Source organism: Eublepharis macularius, chromosome 5 (genome assembly GCF_028583425.1).
Source record: "Eublepharis macularius isolate TG4126 chromosome 5, MPM_Emac_v1.0, whole genome shotgun sequence".
NCBI lineage: Eukaryota > Metazoa > Chordata > Lepidosauria > Squamata > Eublepharidae > Eublepharis > Eublepharis macularius.
In genome coordinates this window covers 145,814,870-145,833,085 of record NC_072794.1, presented here as the reverse complement: position 1 = coordinate 145,833,085, position 18,216 = coordinate 145,814,870, and the positions used below count along the sequence as shown (strand labels likewise).

Genomic DNA, 18,216 nt, shown 5'->3' with positions numbered 1-18,216 from the left:
GCCCTGCAGAGAAGATTAGCACATCAAGCACCAATCCATATGCAAAAGAACCTCCTCAGGATACAGTGAAGCCTCCCGCCATTAGCATTCCACACCCTGGGAAACTGACAGGATGACTCAGCTCAACCCCACCCCTCCTGAGTAGATACAAATGACCTGCCAACATCTTTTCCACACTGTGACACTGAGAGATCTCTGTCTTTTGGTGCTACACCTCTGAAGATGCCAGCCACAGCTGCTGGCAAAACGTCAGGAACTACAATGCCAAGACCACGGCAATACAGCCCGGAAAACCCACAACAACCAATGCAAATAATATTTTCCAGTGGAATTAATTTACATCCACCTTATGAAAGTGGAGAGGGACTGTGGCTCAGAGACAGAGCATCTACTTGGCATGCAGAAGGTCCCAGTTTCAATTCTTGGCATCTCCAGTTCAAAGGATGAGGTGGAAGCTAATGTGAAAGACCCTCATCTGAGACCCTGAAGAGCCACTGCCAGTCTTAGTAGACAATACTGACCTTGATGGACCAGCTGTCTGGTTCAGTATGGCAATTTCATGTGTTCTCTTTCTTGCTGTCCTGAGATTTTTTGAGGGAAGGGAAACTATTTTTTCATTGACATCAACTTCAGGAGCAAATTTTGGAGCTTGGAAAAGAAAAGAACTACACTCTGATGGTAAGATAACCCTCAGAGATCACCACTATGTAATTGTTGCCTGTCTCATAACTAAATTGAGAAAGAGAAGGTTTATTGATTATGACAGTGCAGACTTGAGTAAGCATTTAGGGAATCCATTGGACTACATCCTTGTCTTGAGGAATAAGTGGCTGATTACAATCAATAGTGTTTAGGTCACGAATATCATCTACGAGGCCCATTGTATTGTGACAGCTCGAGAAATAACTTATTCTAAAGGATAGTATGTGTTTGAGGTTTTCATGTATTCCCAGAGAATGTGTCTTATATATCCCTGATTGTTCCTGTAGCCCTGGATTTAAATGTCATATGCAGCTGTCTCTCAATTCCTTACCTTTGCAAATGCTTGGTTTCTGAAAATGTGCTTTTCTCAGTATTCACCTAAGTGTGTATTCAGGCAAAAACTATATGTTCCCATCATTTTTAAGGAGTTAAGCATATCCTAAGAGACATCTGAAGAAGAAACATTTTTTAAGAGCAGAAAATTGCCCTTGAGGATGAGTGACTTACTCAAATGTGTTGAGTACATTTTAAGTGGATCCCCCCCCCCCCCGCTTATTTTCTAATAAATTATTCACAGCACTTTGGAGGTTTTCTCTCTCTCTCTCTCTCTCTCTCTCTCTCTCTCTCTCTCTCTCTCTCTCTCTCTCTCTCTCAATATGGTGTTGCCTGTAAGTTGCTTCTCTGTTATTCTAAATTATTTTCTACCATTAGGAAAGAGATTACTGGTCCTACATTCATATGAGAGTTCATCCCATCATGTGTTATGTGGAACAGAGGAGGAGCTGTGGTTCAGTAGTAGCATGGGGAATGCACCAATCCAGCAGCTATTGGCTGTCTTTTAGCTCTGATCAGGTTTCACCTTAAGAACAGGGTGACCTGTACACTGTTTTTGTTTGTTTGTTTGTTTGGTTTTTTTAAAAAATAAAAAAAATTGGGGGGAAAAAGAACAGGGTGACCTTGGAGCTTTTATTTTCATTCCTGCCTGCAGAAGGAACCAGGTTCAATTCCTGCTATCTCCAGTGAAAGGAAGGAGGTGGTGGAGGAGACCAATCTCTATGTTGAAGGAGGTAGTAATAAGTCACAGTCTCTCTTTGTGGGGTTCATACAACTGGTTATATGCTAACCTCAATGGATTAAGAAGAGCGTAACTTTGCTTAACAGTTGCATCGTAAAACCCACAGCAATATCAGAGCCAAGATTTTTCAAAACCATGTCAGGATTTTTGTGATGGGATTTCCCAATTGCTAGTTTCCTCCAATGTGCAAAGCAGAAATAGGGCATTTTTAGGGAAGAAGTGGACAGATGATGGTTTCCCAACTCCTTGCCCTCATTTCAGTCCTGCAACTTTTTGCCCTCTTGGCCTGGAAACCAAGAGTTGGGTTCAGGGAGTACTGGCTGAAGCGGAGGGGGGGGGCAAAGAAAGAAGGGAATGGTTTGAGTGAGAGATGCAAAGGCAGAACTGGGAATCCTGTATTTTGTCTCTGAAGATCTAGTCGTGACTAATTCCTCTTGAGAAAATGAATAATGGCCGTGCCACAATTGACATTGAAGTTCCACCATTAGCACTCAAGACATATTATTTGTCTGTAGGAATGAGAACAGTAAAATCTTCCTCCACACACTGATTCCCAGATGTAGTTTGACCCCAAAAATCGGGATGTTGCCCGTTTTGGACAAAAACACCTGAAGGAAAAAGATATTTTCATGTTTTTAGAGAATATGAAGCAAGCTGCCTTGAGATGAAAATTGACCTTCCCTTGGAGAAATATGAGACGTTGCATAAGGATAAGAAAATCGCATACAAACCGTTCTCTTTTTAACTTTGTTATTTGAATGGTTAAAATGTCCATCTTTTTCTCAGGTCCAAAGGATTGTATTGCAAATAATTACATTGACTGTCTTAAACTTACTGGGGAAGAAAGCCTATCTGCTACTTAACTGCTAATGGCTAGAGTTGTACCTTTCTGACCAGTGTAAGTTCAAGCGTTACCATCTTTCTGATAAATGAAACCAGAACAATGAAGTGATTTGATGGTTAGTGTATCCAAACCTAAAGGAACTGAACTGGTTAAGCTTCTGTACCCTTTAATCCAAAAACAGTACTTTCAGATTAAAACTGTGTGTTGAATGATTTGAAACAAGCAAATTGCCTCCAATAATAGAAAATCCTTCCAGGAAGGTCGGAGCTATTTATCCCTGATTGGAGCCCAACATAATGAGTTTGAGTTAACATCTATAATTGCTGTAGTTGCAGGAAAGCTCTGAAGGGCAATAATGCAAAACTACTTAGTGTGGTAGCAAAGGTTTCGAATGAGGTCAGGGCTTCTCAGTACAAAATAAGAGATCTGGCCTGTGTCTGTCAGGGAGGGCCCAGCTGAAGGTATCCAGCTGTTTGCAAAGGAAATAAGATGACAGAATCACTTGTGAGCATAATAAGATGTGGTGATGGGGACCCTGCTTCTTCTTACCATGCTGTGAAACTGGTAACGTATTAAAACATATTAGCACACATTGAACATGCACATTTAAATAAGAGGTCCAACAGGCGATATTAAATCATAAACAAAATTCAGTGGGTTGAAGCCCCAAAATAATTTCCACTTTCTTCAGTGCAATAGGACTTCCCTCTCCCAGGTAGCCCACTCATCTCCCCAAAATGCTGCTCCTGGGGGTCACAGGATCCTCAGAAACAGCAGGAGGGGAGAATCAGAGGCACTTCCTTCCATGAGCAGAAATTATCATCAGGATCAGAATCGTTCTAGTGCAAGGCATTATAAGCTGCTGCTGCTGCTATTCACCTTTCTCACTGAGACCCAAGGCGAAATCGGCGGATTACAAGCGTTAGCATAACATATGTAACATATTCAGATAAATTGAGGTATTTAAACAGTGAGTCAAACATAACTAGCAATTCATATAATCCTAATTAAATTTTGGTCATGTTGAAGTCATGCACGCACATGTATCTGTTCAATTTTTGCCTTAACTTAGCTGGAGATGTTTTCATAATAACTGTTACATGTTCCTTCTGTTACACCAAGAATTCTTGCTACCATTGCTAAGATAAAAACGAGTTTCTGTTTGGGATTTAGACTGAATTTATTCTGGCTCACATATGTCGGAAACTTATATTAACATTTCCCCAGGAAAATTTTAAACGGGGAGGGGAATTGTTACCAGCTGCGATTGTTTGCAGTTTTCTGGATCCTCGAGTGGGTATTTTATCATTCTGTCTCTGCTGATTTGTTTAAAGGCTATGTTATTGAAATGCACCCATAAATGCACTTCTGTTACCAGTGGCACATTATTCAAGAAAGAAAGCAAGATTTAGGTTTGAAAGAGGAGTGGCAACATTAGAGGGGTCTTCTAGCATGCAAATTAACTGATCTGGGTTTAGAGACAAATTATTACTTGCCATTAGGGATATTAGTTTGAATTTCCTCTTGTCTGCACTATTTGAATTTAACTTACACTAAAAGGAACCTCATTTGCCCAGGCTGAGAGCATGGACTGATTAATCAGCTGAATCAACTGATTGACATAATGCAGTTTATGAGTTCCAGCCTTGCCCCTGCCCTACTCTTGTTAAGGGCTGGTGGCCTGCCTTCTCCTTAAGTCATGCCCTCCTAGTTGCTTGAGGTCTTAGAAGAATGAGCATTGGGCCTCTTTGGTCCTACCAGACAATCAGAGAAAGTATACTAGGTTTGTAATTTTCATATATCATGGAATGACAATAACAATTAAGATCCCTGAATTACGGGGCTTTCTCTGGGATGGGTTCAGTGTTCTGGAATGGCCTACCAGAGAGGGTGTGGAGGGTGCCCTTGGCTTCCTTTAGGAAGGTGTGCAAAACAGTTCTATTTTAGAGGTGAACTCTTTCGCCAGATTTGTCTGTGAGATTTTAATTCGTGTTTTTTTAATTTGTGCATTGGTCTTGGCTTTGTTAATGAATGCTTAAGTTTTGCATCCTTGTAACTTGCTGGTGTGCTGTTATCTTCCTTGAGTCTAAGGACATAAGATGGGATATGAATGAATGAATGAATGAATGAATGAATGAAGGTATTTTTAGAAGCAACTGACAGGTACTGAAGCTCATATCTCAGATTTAGAAGAGAGGACAGTGTAGGAAGGACCTCAAGAAGGACCATTGTTGTTTGCCTATGTTAGCAGAAAAATTCCAAACTAGAGTTGGGGAGAAAAAAACAAACCACATTTGCTTTCCAGTATTGTGAAACTAGTATTGATTTTTCATGTCTCCTCATAGTTGATGGAGAGTTGAAGAATCGACCAATTCCTTTCAGCATTTGAATAGTCCCATCTAGAAGAGGTTGCTTGTATTTCTAAAGTGAAGTAAGTCTAAAGTTAAACGGGTAGGATTCTTGTTTTCATTAGGGAAGATCTACTGAAAGCCTATGTTTTTGTACCAAATCAAACCAGATGAGCTGCTGAGGGATCAGTGATTTGATCTTCCCAGTGTTTTTTTAAAGATTAATTACAGCCGCAGGGTAATAAAAGTTGCAGTGCTGTGAGAAAGGGCCATAACTCCACCTGCAAGCAGTTTTGACTATGACCACTGACAATCATCTAGCCATTTTTGGGTTTCTTGTTTCAGAAGTGGCAGTGCGTGGAAGATTCCAGCGGGAAGCTCAAACTCCATAAATGCAAAGGGATGGCCAGCCTGGCAGCTCCAGGCAGCAGCAAAGGCCTCCCCAACCTCATGCCCAAGTACTACAGCCAGATCAGTGAAGACTGCAACTGCGAGGAGAATGAATACAAGCTGAGCCCCATTGGGAGGCGGAAGAAGCTCTTCTCGAAGAAGAGTAAGTGGGCCTTTAGCATGCTACAGAGAAACTTGGTATAATTAGGCTGCATTATTCAAAGGTCGATATTAGCCTGACTCAGCTTTGGTATGGTATTTTCTACTTCAGACAAAGGAGTGCAGGACAGTTTCTAAAAACATGCAGTAGACTTATGGCTTGTAGAATTAAGAGGGGGGGGGTTGTTTGTTTAAAGCAAAACACGGGGCTAATTAGGCGGTGCTATCCTAGACTGAACAAAGCCCAACTAGCAGCTACACCTGCACAAGGGTTCCATGCTATAGTTTTGTAGCATAAGTTCAGGAAGTGACCTGGAAGAAGGCAAGTAAACCACCTGCCTGCCTTTCCCATCTGTAGTGATGCACAGGAAGTGTACCATGCAGGCTGCACAGGTCATTTGAGCCCTGCGAGGATTTCTTGAAAAAGGCACAGTGAACCCTGAAATAATAGGACGCCAGATGATGCTTTAAAGACATACTAAGTGATGGCGCCTGCTGTTTTAGCTTGTGGTGGTACAGAGCAAATTCTGAATGCAGAGGGCTCCAGGTTAAATCCCTAACATTTCTTATTAAAGAATCTCAGGTATAAGTACTTCATATAAAAATTCTTGTAAAAGGATCTGATTTATAAGTATTTCCTGCTTAATACCTTGGTGAGGCACTGCCAGTCAGAGGTAGACAAAAACCAAGCTAGAAGGACGAATAGTCTCACCCAGTGTATGACAGTTTTGTTTGTTCAGAGGGTGCGAGATGCCTTGGGTTCGTCCGAGTATTTCTCAGTATGTTGCAGCACTCATTCATTCTTAAACATGGGTGTGGATACTTTCTGTTCCCAAAGCCGCTTGCTTCTAATGTTTTCCCTACAGGTTCAGCCAAAGGTGCTAAGATTGATTTTTTTCCCCCAAACCTGCCTCCAAAGCAGACTGGCTTTCCTTGGCAAAGCCAGGCATTTTCCCACATAGCCCATTCCACCAACTCTGCTTTTGACTTTGAGTCAGGTTAATATCTATATTTGAAGTGCATAGTCTAATTATAGATTAAAAGAGCCAAGCAGCAGCTCAGAATTATTATTCAGCTGTAAAGTTTCTTTCGTCTTGCTCCACAAATGCAGAGCCTTAATTATTTAGCAGATTAGGCTTTCTCGGTAATGACCTGGCACAACCTTCAAACAGGGAGTTTAAATTGATTTTCTTCCTTTATATTTGCCATGCAAGCTGATTAGTAACTACTAAGCTAATTTTTAGGTGAATAAAATTATTGGTTCTCAGGTGAAATTGCACAGCTACTTTTGCCTTTAAAATTTGTGGCACAACAGATAATGTTCAAATGGTGCTTGAGCTTGTAGTTCAATTAACTTGTTCTTGAAGGGAAGATGCGTTGGAAAACCCAGCACAGTTAAGTTGAATTTGTCAGTAACTGTGGTGCATGGGAAGACACTAATTTGGCAGCTAAAAGTAATATTGGGAGGGGTAGCATAATACCACTTTAGACGCTTAGCAGGCACTCAGTAAAGAACTTATTAGCACCTTTTCTAATCCAGTAACATCCCTGTTAAATGGGCAATTATCTCAGTTTAAAGGTACAAGGAACTGGCGGGCCTTTCCAGGGAGTCTTTTTTTTTTAATGCACTGAATGCTCAGTGTTTAACTCAATAGTTTGAGAGCCAGATGTCTTCCCTCATGGTTAGTATACTTCTGCTTCTCAGACACTGTATTTTCCTCACTCTGTATTTTCCTCATTTTGTCACGGGGAAAAAGAAGTGTTTTCACCGTTTGCCTTAGTGATCTTTGTGCTCCCTTCAGCATAGATGAGAACTGATTTTTGAATTTATGAGCTCTTTCATTTAAAAAAAAAATTAATAGGAGGTGTGCCAATTTCCAAGCATTCCACCCCACGTTGGTGCATAAGCACTGGTAGTACCATATGTATGAACATTCCTGGGCGCTTTACTTCTAAATATTGGGGTTTACTTCTGAGTAGACCTGCTTAGGATTGCTTCTTATATAATTTATCCTGGGATTTATAGTTTGGTTTCACCTGCATGCAGGCTGCAGCCGTAATCATGGTGGAAGGCCACTTGGAGATTCAGATATTCCACCCTCCCATCCTGAAAGAAGCCTAAACATACCAAGAACCAAGGAGAGGGCTAGATGTGGATGGAGACAGTGGCTTGGGTCCTATGACACTGTTCCCCTTATACTTCTTTCCAGCTAATACACAGGCTATGTTCACTTCCTCAGCCACTAGCACTGTACATAAGGGCTCCTTGACAAGCATTGCTCTTGTGCCGCAGCAGTGGAAAGCCTCCATAGGAGCCAGAGAGAAGCACAAGGGGAAGAGTCTTATAGGAGCAAAGCATGAGAAATATAAGGAATACACCCGAAGTAATCTGCTGAAAGGGCACTAGAGGTGCACTTGGTGCTACTTTCAATTTAACAGCATTAGTCAAATTAATGACACCTAATAAAATGGCTCAGGCTGAGGCTGGGCATCAAGAGCTGGAGGAACTCATTAGCATAACACATTAGCATATGCCACTCCCTTTGACATCGCTGGAAATGTGTCATTAGCATAACTGATTTGCATATGCCGCACCCCCTGACATCACCTATCCTGCCTGCTTTGGACCCAATCCCGGCCATTCAGGGCCGAAATTGGGCCCAAAATGGCAAAATAGGGCTGAAAATGGCTGAAAAGGGACCCAAAATGGTCAGGATTGGGCCGCTGCTGAACAGAAGCGTGATCCACCACCTGTCAGGGGCATGATCCAGGCCGTTTCGGCCCCAATCCAGGACAAAACGGGCCCAAAATGGCCGAGAGACAGGTGGGTGGGGCCACCTGATATGTGACCTCTTTGGGGAACTGCCGGAACTGCATTCCTGCACGTTCCCCCTCGAAATGAGCCCTGTATATTTACATGGAATGAAAGGGGGATTTTTAACATGGGCAGAAAATAGATGCATTGGGCTTGAGCCATTTTTAAGGCTTTCTGGTATAAAGGAAAAGGCTTGGGTTAGCGTCCTCCACCTTTCAAAGAACAGTATTCTATGGGTTCTTTGTTGGAGCCATTCTACAATCCACCACCGTTTCTTTCTAGAAAATAGGGTGGTAGCAGCAAAGAAATCGTTTTGCCTTCTGAGCTTGGTATGTATCTGGATAGCAAGGTGAAACATAAAACAAGGGCTTCCTCCTCTTTTACTTAGGCTTGCAAATTCTGGCTTAGGAAATTCCTGGAGATTTAGGGGTGGTGCTGAGGAAAGACAGAGTTTGGGGGAAGGAAAGGAACTTAGAAGGGATGTGATGCCATAAAGTCCACCTTCCAAAGCTGCCATTTCCTCCCAGGGAACTAGTCTCTGGTTAAGGTTCAGCTGCGGCAAGGTAACAATAATGTTGTAAAGCTCAAAGAATCAATAGCATCATATTTGGAGAAAACCAAACTTCCAGAAATCTCGGAAGCTTGGAGAAATAAGTTGAATAGTGAAGTAACTGACGAGGAAATAAGTAAGGCAATACAATCTGCAAATCTAGGAAAGGCGCCAGGGCCAGATGGACTTACGGCTAAATTCTATAAGACAATGGCTAATGAACTGGCACCATTCCTAAAAGAGGTGATGAATGGGGTTTTAAGGGATCAAAGGATTCCAGAAACTTGGAGTGAAGCGAATATATCATTGATCCCAAAAGAGGGCCAAGACCTGACTAATGTGAAAAATTATAGACCTATATCGCTACTCAACAATGACTACAAAATTTTTGCGAAGATATTGGCGGAGAGATTGAAGGGGTGGCTCTCGGAAGTCATAGAGGAGGAACAAGCAGGCTTTTTGCCAGACAGACAAATAAGAGACAACTTAAGGACAGTGATCAATGCTATTGAATATTATGACAAGCGTTGTGACAAAGAGGTTGGTTTCTTCTTTGTTGACGCTGAAAAAGCGTTTGACAATTTAAACTGGGACTTTATGTTTGCCACTATGGAAAAGCTACAATTGGGAGAAAGATTCATCAGAGCAATTAAGGAAATTTATAGAGACCAGACTGCAGCAATTGTGGTGAATGATGAATTGACCAAGAAATTGACGATAAGTAAAGGAACAAGACAAGGTTGCCCGTTATCTCCATTGTTGTTCATTTTAGTATTGGAGATTCTGATGATACAAATACGTCAAGATGATGAAATTCGTGGAATAAAAATAAAGGACTATTCATACAAGGTCAGAGCATTTGCGGATGACATAATGTTAATTGTAGAGGACCCATTGGAGAACATGCCAAGAGTGAAAGATAAGATCAAGGAGTTTGGAGACTTGGCAGGTTTCTTCATTAACAAAAAGAAGTCAAAGATATTATGCAAAAATATGACTAAGCAGAAACAACAATTGTTAATGGAAACAACGGATTGTGAAGTAACAAGTAAAGTGAAATATTTGGGAGTCGAATTAACTGCAAAGAACATAGATCTATTCAAAAACAATTATGAAAAACTATGGACTCAGATAGAGAGAGACTTGATTAAATGGAATAGATTGAATTTGTCATGGTTGGGTAGGATTGCAGCAGTTAAGATGAATGTGTTACCAAGAGTAATGTTTTTGCTACAGACAATACCAATCATCAGAGACTCCAAACAATTTGAAAAATGGCAGAGGAAAATATCAGATTTTGTTTGGGCAGGCAAGAAGCCTCGAGTGAAAGTGAAAGTTTTACAAGATGCAAAGGAAAGAGGCGGAATGCAACTGCCCAATCTGAGACTTTATCATGATGCAATCTGCCTAGTTTGGTTGAAAGAATGGATGACATTAAAGAACAAGAAACTATTAGCCCTAGAGGGATATAAAAAAATATTTGGATGGCACGCATATTTATGGCATGACAAAGTAAAGGTCAACTCGATGTTCCTGCATCACTTTGTTCGGAGAAGTCTATACATAATCTGGAAGAAGTACAGAATTTATCTACAAGAAGGAACCCCTTTGTGGGTGGTTCCATATGAGGTGATAGACCCGAGAGCTGTTGATAATGAACAACAATGTTTAACGTATAAAGAAATAACTAAAACTGAAGCATCCAAACTTAGAATAAAGACACAAGAGGAACTATCACCTAACTACGATTGGTTCCAGTATAGACAGATCAGAGACTTATATAATTCGGACTCTGTAAAGGGAGGTATACGAATAGAGAATTCGGAACTAGAGCAGACCCTTCTTAAAGAAGATAAGAAAAGAATATCCAAGGTATACCAAGTACTGTTGAAGTGGTATACCGAGGATGAGATAGTTAAAACACAAATGGTGAAATGGGCTATAAACTTTAATAAAGAAATAACAATGGAGGCATGGGAATACTTGTGGAAAACTACAATGAAGACAACGACATGTATTAATATCAAAGAGAACATTCATAAAATGATCTATCGTTGGTACATGACACCAAAGAAGATTGCGCTAGGGAATTTGAATACTTCTAATAAATGCTGGAAATGTAAGAAGCATGAGGGCTCCCTCTATCATATGTGGTGGTCGTGTGAGGTAGCCAGGCAGTACTGGGGGGAAATAATAAGAGAAATGAGTGAAATTTTACAATTTCAAATTAATAAGAACCCAGAACTCCTGCTACTGAACTTGGGAATGGAGGGAATTCCAGCCCAACACAGGACGTTGATATTTTATATGACAGCAGCAGCTAGACTTTTGTATGCGCAAAAATGGAAAGTACAAGAAGTGCCAACTATTGAAGATTGGACTTACAAATTGCTGTATATGGCTGAAATGGACAAGATGACAAGAAAATTGAGAGATCTGGACTCAGGGCAGTTCAACACAGACTGGGAGAAGCTGAAACAATACCTGGAGAAGAAATGGGAGGTGGGAGGAAAACTGTGACAGTTTGAGAACTACTGAAGTATTGAAGTAGAGGGGGGAGACTTTACCGGGGGGAGAAGAGATAAATGTGAATTAATAAGCAGTCAGATTAATAGATTGACATATATATAGATATATATAGGTTAACAAACAGAACATAGAGAAAATAATTAATTATAAGGACTAAATATAAGGAGCGATTAACTAACAATATTTTCTTTTTTTTCTGACAAGTTTTGTACCAAACTGAATGTCTGAAGATATAGATGGGTCAAATTGATTGACTACGTGAGGAGAGATATATAGAATTATTATAAAAAGATAGAATGAGTAATATATATAGAGAATAAGTCAAATTGTTTGATATAAACGAATGTATGATCTATATGGTTTATGATATATAGAAATACCTGAAATTGAAAAATTGGGATAAATTGTTTATCTAAGATAGAAACAAAGGCTTACAGTTTGGGCATATAATGTTAAAAATAGTTAAGGATGTACTGCTTAGAATAATGGAGAATATATATTTGTTTTAGATAGAGGAAGCTAATAAAAGTAAGGGAAAGGGGGGGGGCGTGGCGTCGGAGCCTTCGGGTATGGACGCACATTGAAAGATCTCTGTCTCCTTCCTCCCTGTAAACCCTGGAAAACAGCTGATATCGCTTACCCTGCATTATATATTTGAGAAAGCAGACGCAGAGGGAAAAGAAGATCTATCCAAAATCAGCAAGAAATTTGCAGCAGCTCTTTTACAGCACAACTCAAACTATGCCTCAGGAACGCAGCAAGGCCGAGCTATCCAAAATGGCCGACAGGAAACTTGTAGAAACAAATGCAGCAGCAAAAACTAATAACCACTCCCTTGAGGCACAGTTTGCAAAATTTGAAGAGAACCTGCTCAAGCAAATGACGCTGCTCATCCAACCGCTATCTACACAATTAACAGAAATCAAATTAGAACTTCAAAAGACAAATCAAACAGCTGAAAGTGCTATGGAACTTAGTATCATGACTCAAAGAGACGTAAGAGAAATATATAATAAACTAGAACAGCAGGAGGAAAGAATTCTTCACCTGGAAGTGTCAGCTCGTTACAGAAATCTCAAGCTCCGTGGGATTGAAGTGTCCCTTATAGAAAATGAAAATATAATCAGAACATTAACACCTTGGCTATCTAAGCTGCTGGGCATTAAGGAAGGCACAAGCCAACTCATAACAAAAGCTTATCGCATCGGATCTTTAAGCCAGCAGAAAAAAAGAAATATGCCGAGAGATATCATTATTGAAGTACCAGATACTAACATCAGGAAGAAAATAATCAATGAAGCAAGATCCAAAGGCTTTCTATTATTCAATAACACCCAGATACAAGTATACAGTGACCTGCCTAATGAAGTTCTCTTAAAGAGAAAAGAACTTAAATCCACAACCGAGACTTTGAGGAGAGCAAAAGTACAATACAAATGGTGGAATTACACGAAACTACTGGTCTATCACAAAGGACATCGTCTTATTGCTTCGGACTACGACTCTGCAGCATCAATGTTAAATGAACTGAACTTAGAAGAACCGATGGAAACAAGCAAACCAAGTCAAAAAAGAAAATTTTCTCAGTCAACATCTTCATCCCCTTAGAAGGGAAGTAAAATTTCAGTAAGAGACAATTGATTTAGACACTTAGCCACAATGCTAAAATTTAAGGGAAGCGTTATCATAATACTCTTTGTTGAAGATTCAAAACGGGGTAAGAAAGGGAGGGGGGAGTTCGGTCCTTTCAATGTAACTCCTTTTTTAGTTAAGCCCGGTAAGTTTTGGTATATACCAAACTAGTGTGTGAATAGAACACACTAGCTAAAAGGGCTTTGGGGAACAAATCTATTATTTTTGTGCAGTTTGTAACAACTGGCCAGGGGATTTGTGGGAGGGAAAGGATTAGAAATAGATCTCCCATTATTGTGATCTTAGAGCTAATCAACCAAGAGTTCCGTGGGAGGGAAAGATAAGATAACTAGGGAAAGGGGAAAGGGAAACATCAAGGGAGGGGGAGAAATTTGTAAAGCTCATTTGTATTGCTAATTCAGACTTAAAGGGCAAAGTTGGGTGGGTTAGGGAGGAGGAGGGAATAGAAAGGAAGAGAGAGGTGGGAAAGGAGGGGGGAAAGGAGGAAAATTAAACGAAATAAGTTGATTTATCTAAACAAAGGATATAAGAAAATAGAACAGAGTAAGGAGTTAGAGAAAAGGAGTGGACAGCTAGGGAAAATCAAATAAATCCTTCTATATTACATTCAAACTACTTAGTGTGAAACTACAACACTGCAAAAAAGAGGGAAAGAAAAGGGTAAGAGGTCAGTGGAAAGGAAATCAAACAATTTATTTTCAATAACTATTTGAAGTGTGAATAAAACACTTCACTAATAGAATCATTTCTCTTATTTTATTTTGGCCTATTTTTGTCTTAAAATAAACAAAAGAGAGAAAAGAGAAAGAGGCAAAGCTTAGAAACGTTCAAGGGTAATTGCTAAGTTATATAAAGCTGAATTCATTGTTCAAGTTAATAAAAATCTCCATAAGTTATAAACACAGAAAATCATTTAACTTTTACTTGTTTAAATTTACTTGATACCTGTACCAAAGAACACTCTAAAGATTATTTATAGATCCTATTGATATAGTCACTACTGCAGCAATCTGTGATCTCTTCAGACAAGGTTAGAAGGGAAAGTATATACACAAGTCAAAATAAAACTTTTCAAGTGAACAGGAATTTACTAATCTATTAAAACCTTTAATACTAAGTATCCACAATTCATCTTAGCTACTAAAGATCCTTCATATAAAGCTAGCAAGTTCTTCTATAAATTGAATCCTACCAAACAGTACAAAACTACTACCTATAAATTAATTGCCATAATTGGAAGAAAATTGATTGGGGGGAGAAATACCACATCATCATTTAATTAAACCCTTATTCTTGATTTTATCAATCTACCTTGAGATAGTGCTATTACCAAATAATTAATTAAAATACATTTTAAAAAGAGGGGGGGAATTCATCTGAACAATTCATTAGATTCAATATGTCATCAAATATTAAAATCACCTCTTTTAATGTTCGTGGTCTAGGTAACCCCATTAAAAGAAAACGCATTTTGGCAAACTTAGCTAAAACAAGGTCAGACATCATCTTTCTTCAAGAAACACATCTCCACCCCATAAATAGTCAAAATCTAAAAGCAAGCTGGATACACCTTCAATACCATGCAAAAGGCACTTCTAAGGCGAGGGGAGTAGCTATCCTAATCTCTAGAACCATTTCTTTTCAACATCAAAGCACATTAAGTGATCCCAAAGGGAGATTCATTTTTGTAAAGGGCAAAATAGGATCACAAACTTACACCCTAGCTTCAATTTACGCCCCAAATTCAAATCAAATTGCGTTCTTGGAAGACAGTTTAAACAAATTGACTTCTTTTCAGGAAGGTGAACTGATCTTGGGAGGAGACCTGAACTACACAGTAAACCCAAAATTAGACAGATCCAAACCTAAAAACAAAAAATGTAAAAAAGAAACTTCAAATACTAAGCTAGCAAAGCTTCTAGACAATAACTTTCTAACAGACGTATGGAGACATTTACATGGTATAGAAAAGGATTTCACATACTATTCATCTAAATATAACATCTATACTAGAATAGATTACATTCTAATTTCCAATACAGCAATAAATAGGCTACTTTCCTCTGAAATAGGTAATATCACCATATCAGACCATGCCTGGACTAGTTGTACACTGATGGCCACCCAAGACACATTGAAACAAAGGCATTGGTCATTCAATAAATTACTCATTAACAACCAAAATGCTATCAAAGAAATTAGCAATAACATTGAGCTGGCTATAAAAGAAAACACAACAGATGATGTTAATTCATGCATCGTGTGGGATACAATTAAAGCAGTTACTAGGGGCCATATCATTTCTTTATCATCACAACTAAATAAGAAGAGAAATGTCATGAAACAGGAATTAATAGAAAACATCAAAGCACTAGAACTCAAGCACAAAAAAACTGGTAGCAAACAGACATATAAAAAGTTATTGATTCAGCGTAAATTATTAGAAACCTTAGAAACGAACAAAATTTTGAAAAATCTCCAATATGTTAAGCAAAACTACTGGTATAACAATCCGAAATCATTGAGGTTACTATCATATAAAATAAAAGAAAAAAAATCATCCAATATCATTAAACAGATATATGATAAAAATGGGAAACTACAATTCAAAACAAAAGAAATTCTTGATACTTTTGTCAATTATTATAAACAACTTTATTCATCTAAAATACCAAATGAAGAGAAAATTACACATTTCTTAAAATCACTCAAGAATTTAAAACAATTGGATGACGAACACCGTTTACTCTTAAACAGCCCCATCACACATCAAGAAATACTTGATGTTATTAAATCACTCAAAAATAACAAAACTCCAGGACCTGATGGCTACCCATCAGAATTTTATAAAAAGTTTGCCACACTAATTGCTACTCCACTAATGCATGCTTGCAACACAGTTTTAAATACCGGACAAATACCCCCATCATGGCTCACTGCAACGATCATAGTAATCCCTAAACCAGGTAAAGACTCAACTAAAACAACTTCTTACAGACCTATTTCATTACTAAATCAAGATTATAAAATTTTTACAGCTATACTAACTAAAAGGTTGAATTCATTTATTACACATTACATACACCAAGATCAATCAGGTTTCATTCCAAACAGAGATTTAACTAATAACATCTATAAGACACTCAACTTAATTTCACACAGTCAAAAAAAACAGTTAGAATCAATATTTCTATCTTTGGACATAGAGAAAGCGTTTGATTCTTTAGAAATATCGTACTTAAAACAAGTTTTACACTGCATGGGATTTGGAGAGACATTCCTCAAAATAATAAATGCTATATACTCACAAGCAACTGCCCAAATAACAATTAACAATCATCTATCCCACAAAATATTAATCCAAAGAGGCACGAGACAAGGGTGTCCACTCTCACCAATCTTATTTGCGTTGGCTATCGAACCGTTGGCTATAGCTATTAGGGAAGACCCCAAAATACAAGGAATTAACATAGAGAACAATCAATATAAATTAAGCCTTTTTGCCGATGACATGGTTGTATATATTACAAATCCCATAGATTCTCTATACCCACTCCAAAATAAACTACTGGAATTCGGCTCAATTTCGGGCCTTACAGTCAATCAATCCAAGTCACAGCTCTTTCCAATATTTCTCCACGCAAACACTGTTACACATATCAAACAATCTAGTCAGTACCACTGGAACCATAAGCAAATGTCATATTTAGGCATAACCATCCCTAATAACCTTAACCAATTGATGGAACTAAACCACATCAAAACAGTCAACCAAATTAAAGCAGATCTACATAAATGGGGAAGGATTACACCCTCATGGTTAGAACGATACCACCTAATTAAGTCATTTGTACTTCCAAAATTACTCTTTTTTTTGAGGGCAATACCGTTAACAATTCCACAAAAGAAAATTAAATCATGGCAACAATTATTAAACCAATTCTTATGGGGGAAGAAACATCCAAGAATAGCCTTTAAAACTCTTACGCTAAGAAAACAGCAAGGAGGCTTTAAATACCCTGATCTAGAACTCTATCAGACAGCCACCAGACTATTCAATACATTACAAATTTTAATTACAGCAAATAAGACTGACTGGATCGCAATCTTGGAGTCAGAACTTAAACATTGCAATATACAAAATATGTTTTGGAACACAAAAAAAGATCGACCCCACAAAATAAATAACCCTTTTCTAGAATCAATAATCAATACCTGGGATCGTACAAGATTCAAACTTATACCACAATTCTCAAGATTCTCTTCTTTTATAGAACAGCATTGGTTCCCTCCAGGGCAAACTAAAGCCTTTAAAAATATATGGCTCCAAGCAAATATGATCCGCATAATTGATATAACAACAAAAAAGGGAATCATAAACAAAATAGAATTAGAACAAAAAATAAAACACAAGATTCACTGGTTTACCTATTTTCAACTCTCAAACATGCTACAACAAATAAAAATACAAGAATTACTTAAAAAGAACGCAACCGATTTTGAACTCCTACTTGATACCAAATCACTCAAACAAAAGGGATTAATTTCTAAACTATACAACATCCTTTTATCTCTCAACCAAATTAAAACTCTAAAATGCCAAACAAATTGGCACTTAGATTGCAACATAGAGCTAACACCTGAACAATGGAGAGAAATATGGACTGCAAACATTCTAAAACCTAAGACAGTTACCTCCCAAATCCAAAATTACAAAATCATTCACAGATGGCACATAACACCAAGAAAACTCTCACTAATAACTAAAACAAATCCTCCGCTCTGCTGGAAAGAGTGTGGAAATACAGGAACGTTTAAACATTGCTGGTGGGAATGCCCCCGAATAGAACCTTTTTGGAATGATATATTATGTTATATAAAAGAAATAACGGGCTACAAAATCCCCCTTGATCCAAAGATCATATTCTTGAATGTATGGGATACTTTTGAAATTCCACAAATAAGAAAAGATCTAATTAGCAACCTTTTGGTTGTAGCTAAGAACTTGCTAGCTTTACATTGGAAATCAAAGACAGTTCCCACAGCAGAAAAATGGTTAGAAAAAATATGGGACCACTATATACAAGAAAAAATACATGACAAATTATACCAGAATGAACACTATTTGAAAGAAACTGATTTTATTGCAAA

The 18,216-nt window shown here is 38.4% G+C and overlaps 1 protein-coding gene across 1 annotated transcript in view; it reads left to right on the top strand.

Moving 5' to 3' along the window:
* The window catches only part of SULF2 (sulfatase 2), a 137,599-nt gene that overhangs the window by 100,221 nt on the left and 19,162 nt on the right, over positions 1–18,216 (top strand). Inside the window, exon 11 of the mRNA XM_054979690.1 lies at positions 5,315–5,522. Within this exon, the coding sequence (XP_054835665.1) occupies positions 5,315–5,522 (208 nt within the window). The remainder of the gene's footprint in view (positions 1–5,314; positions 5,523–18,216) is intronic.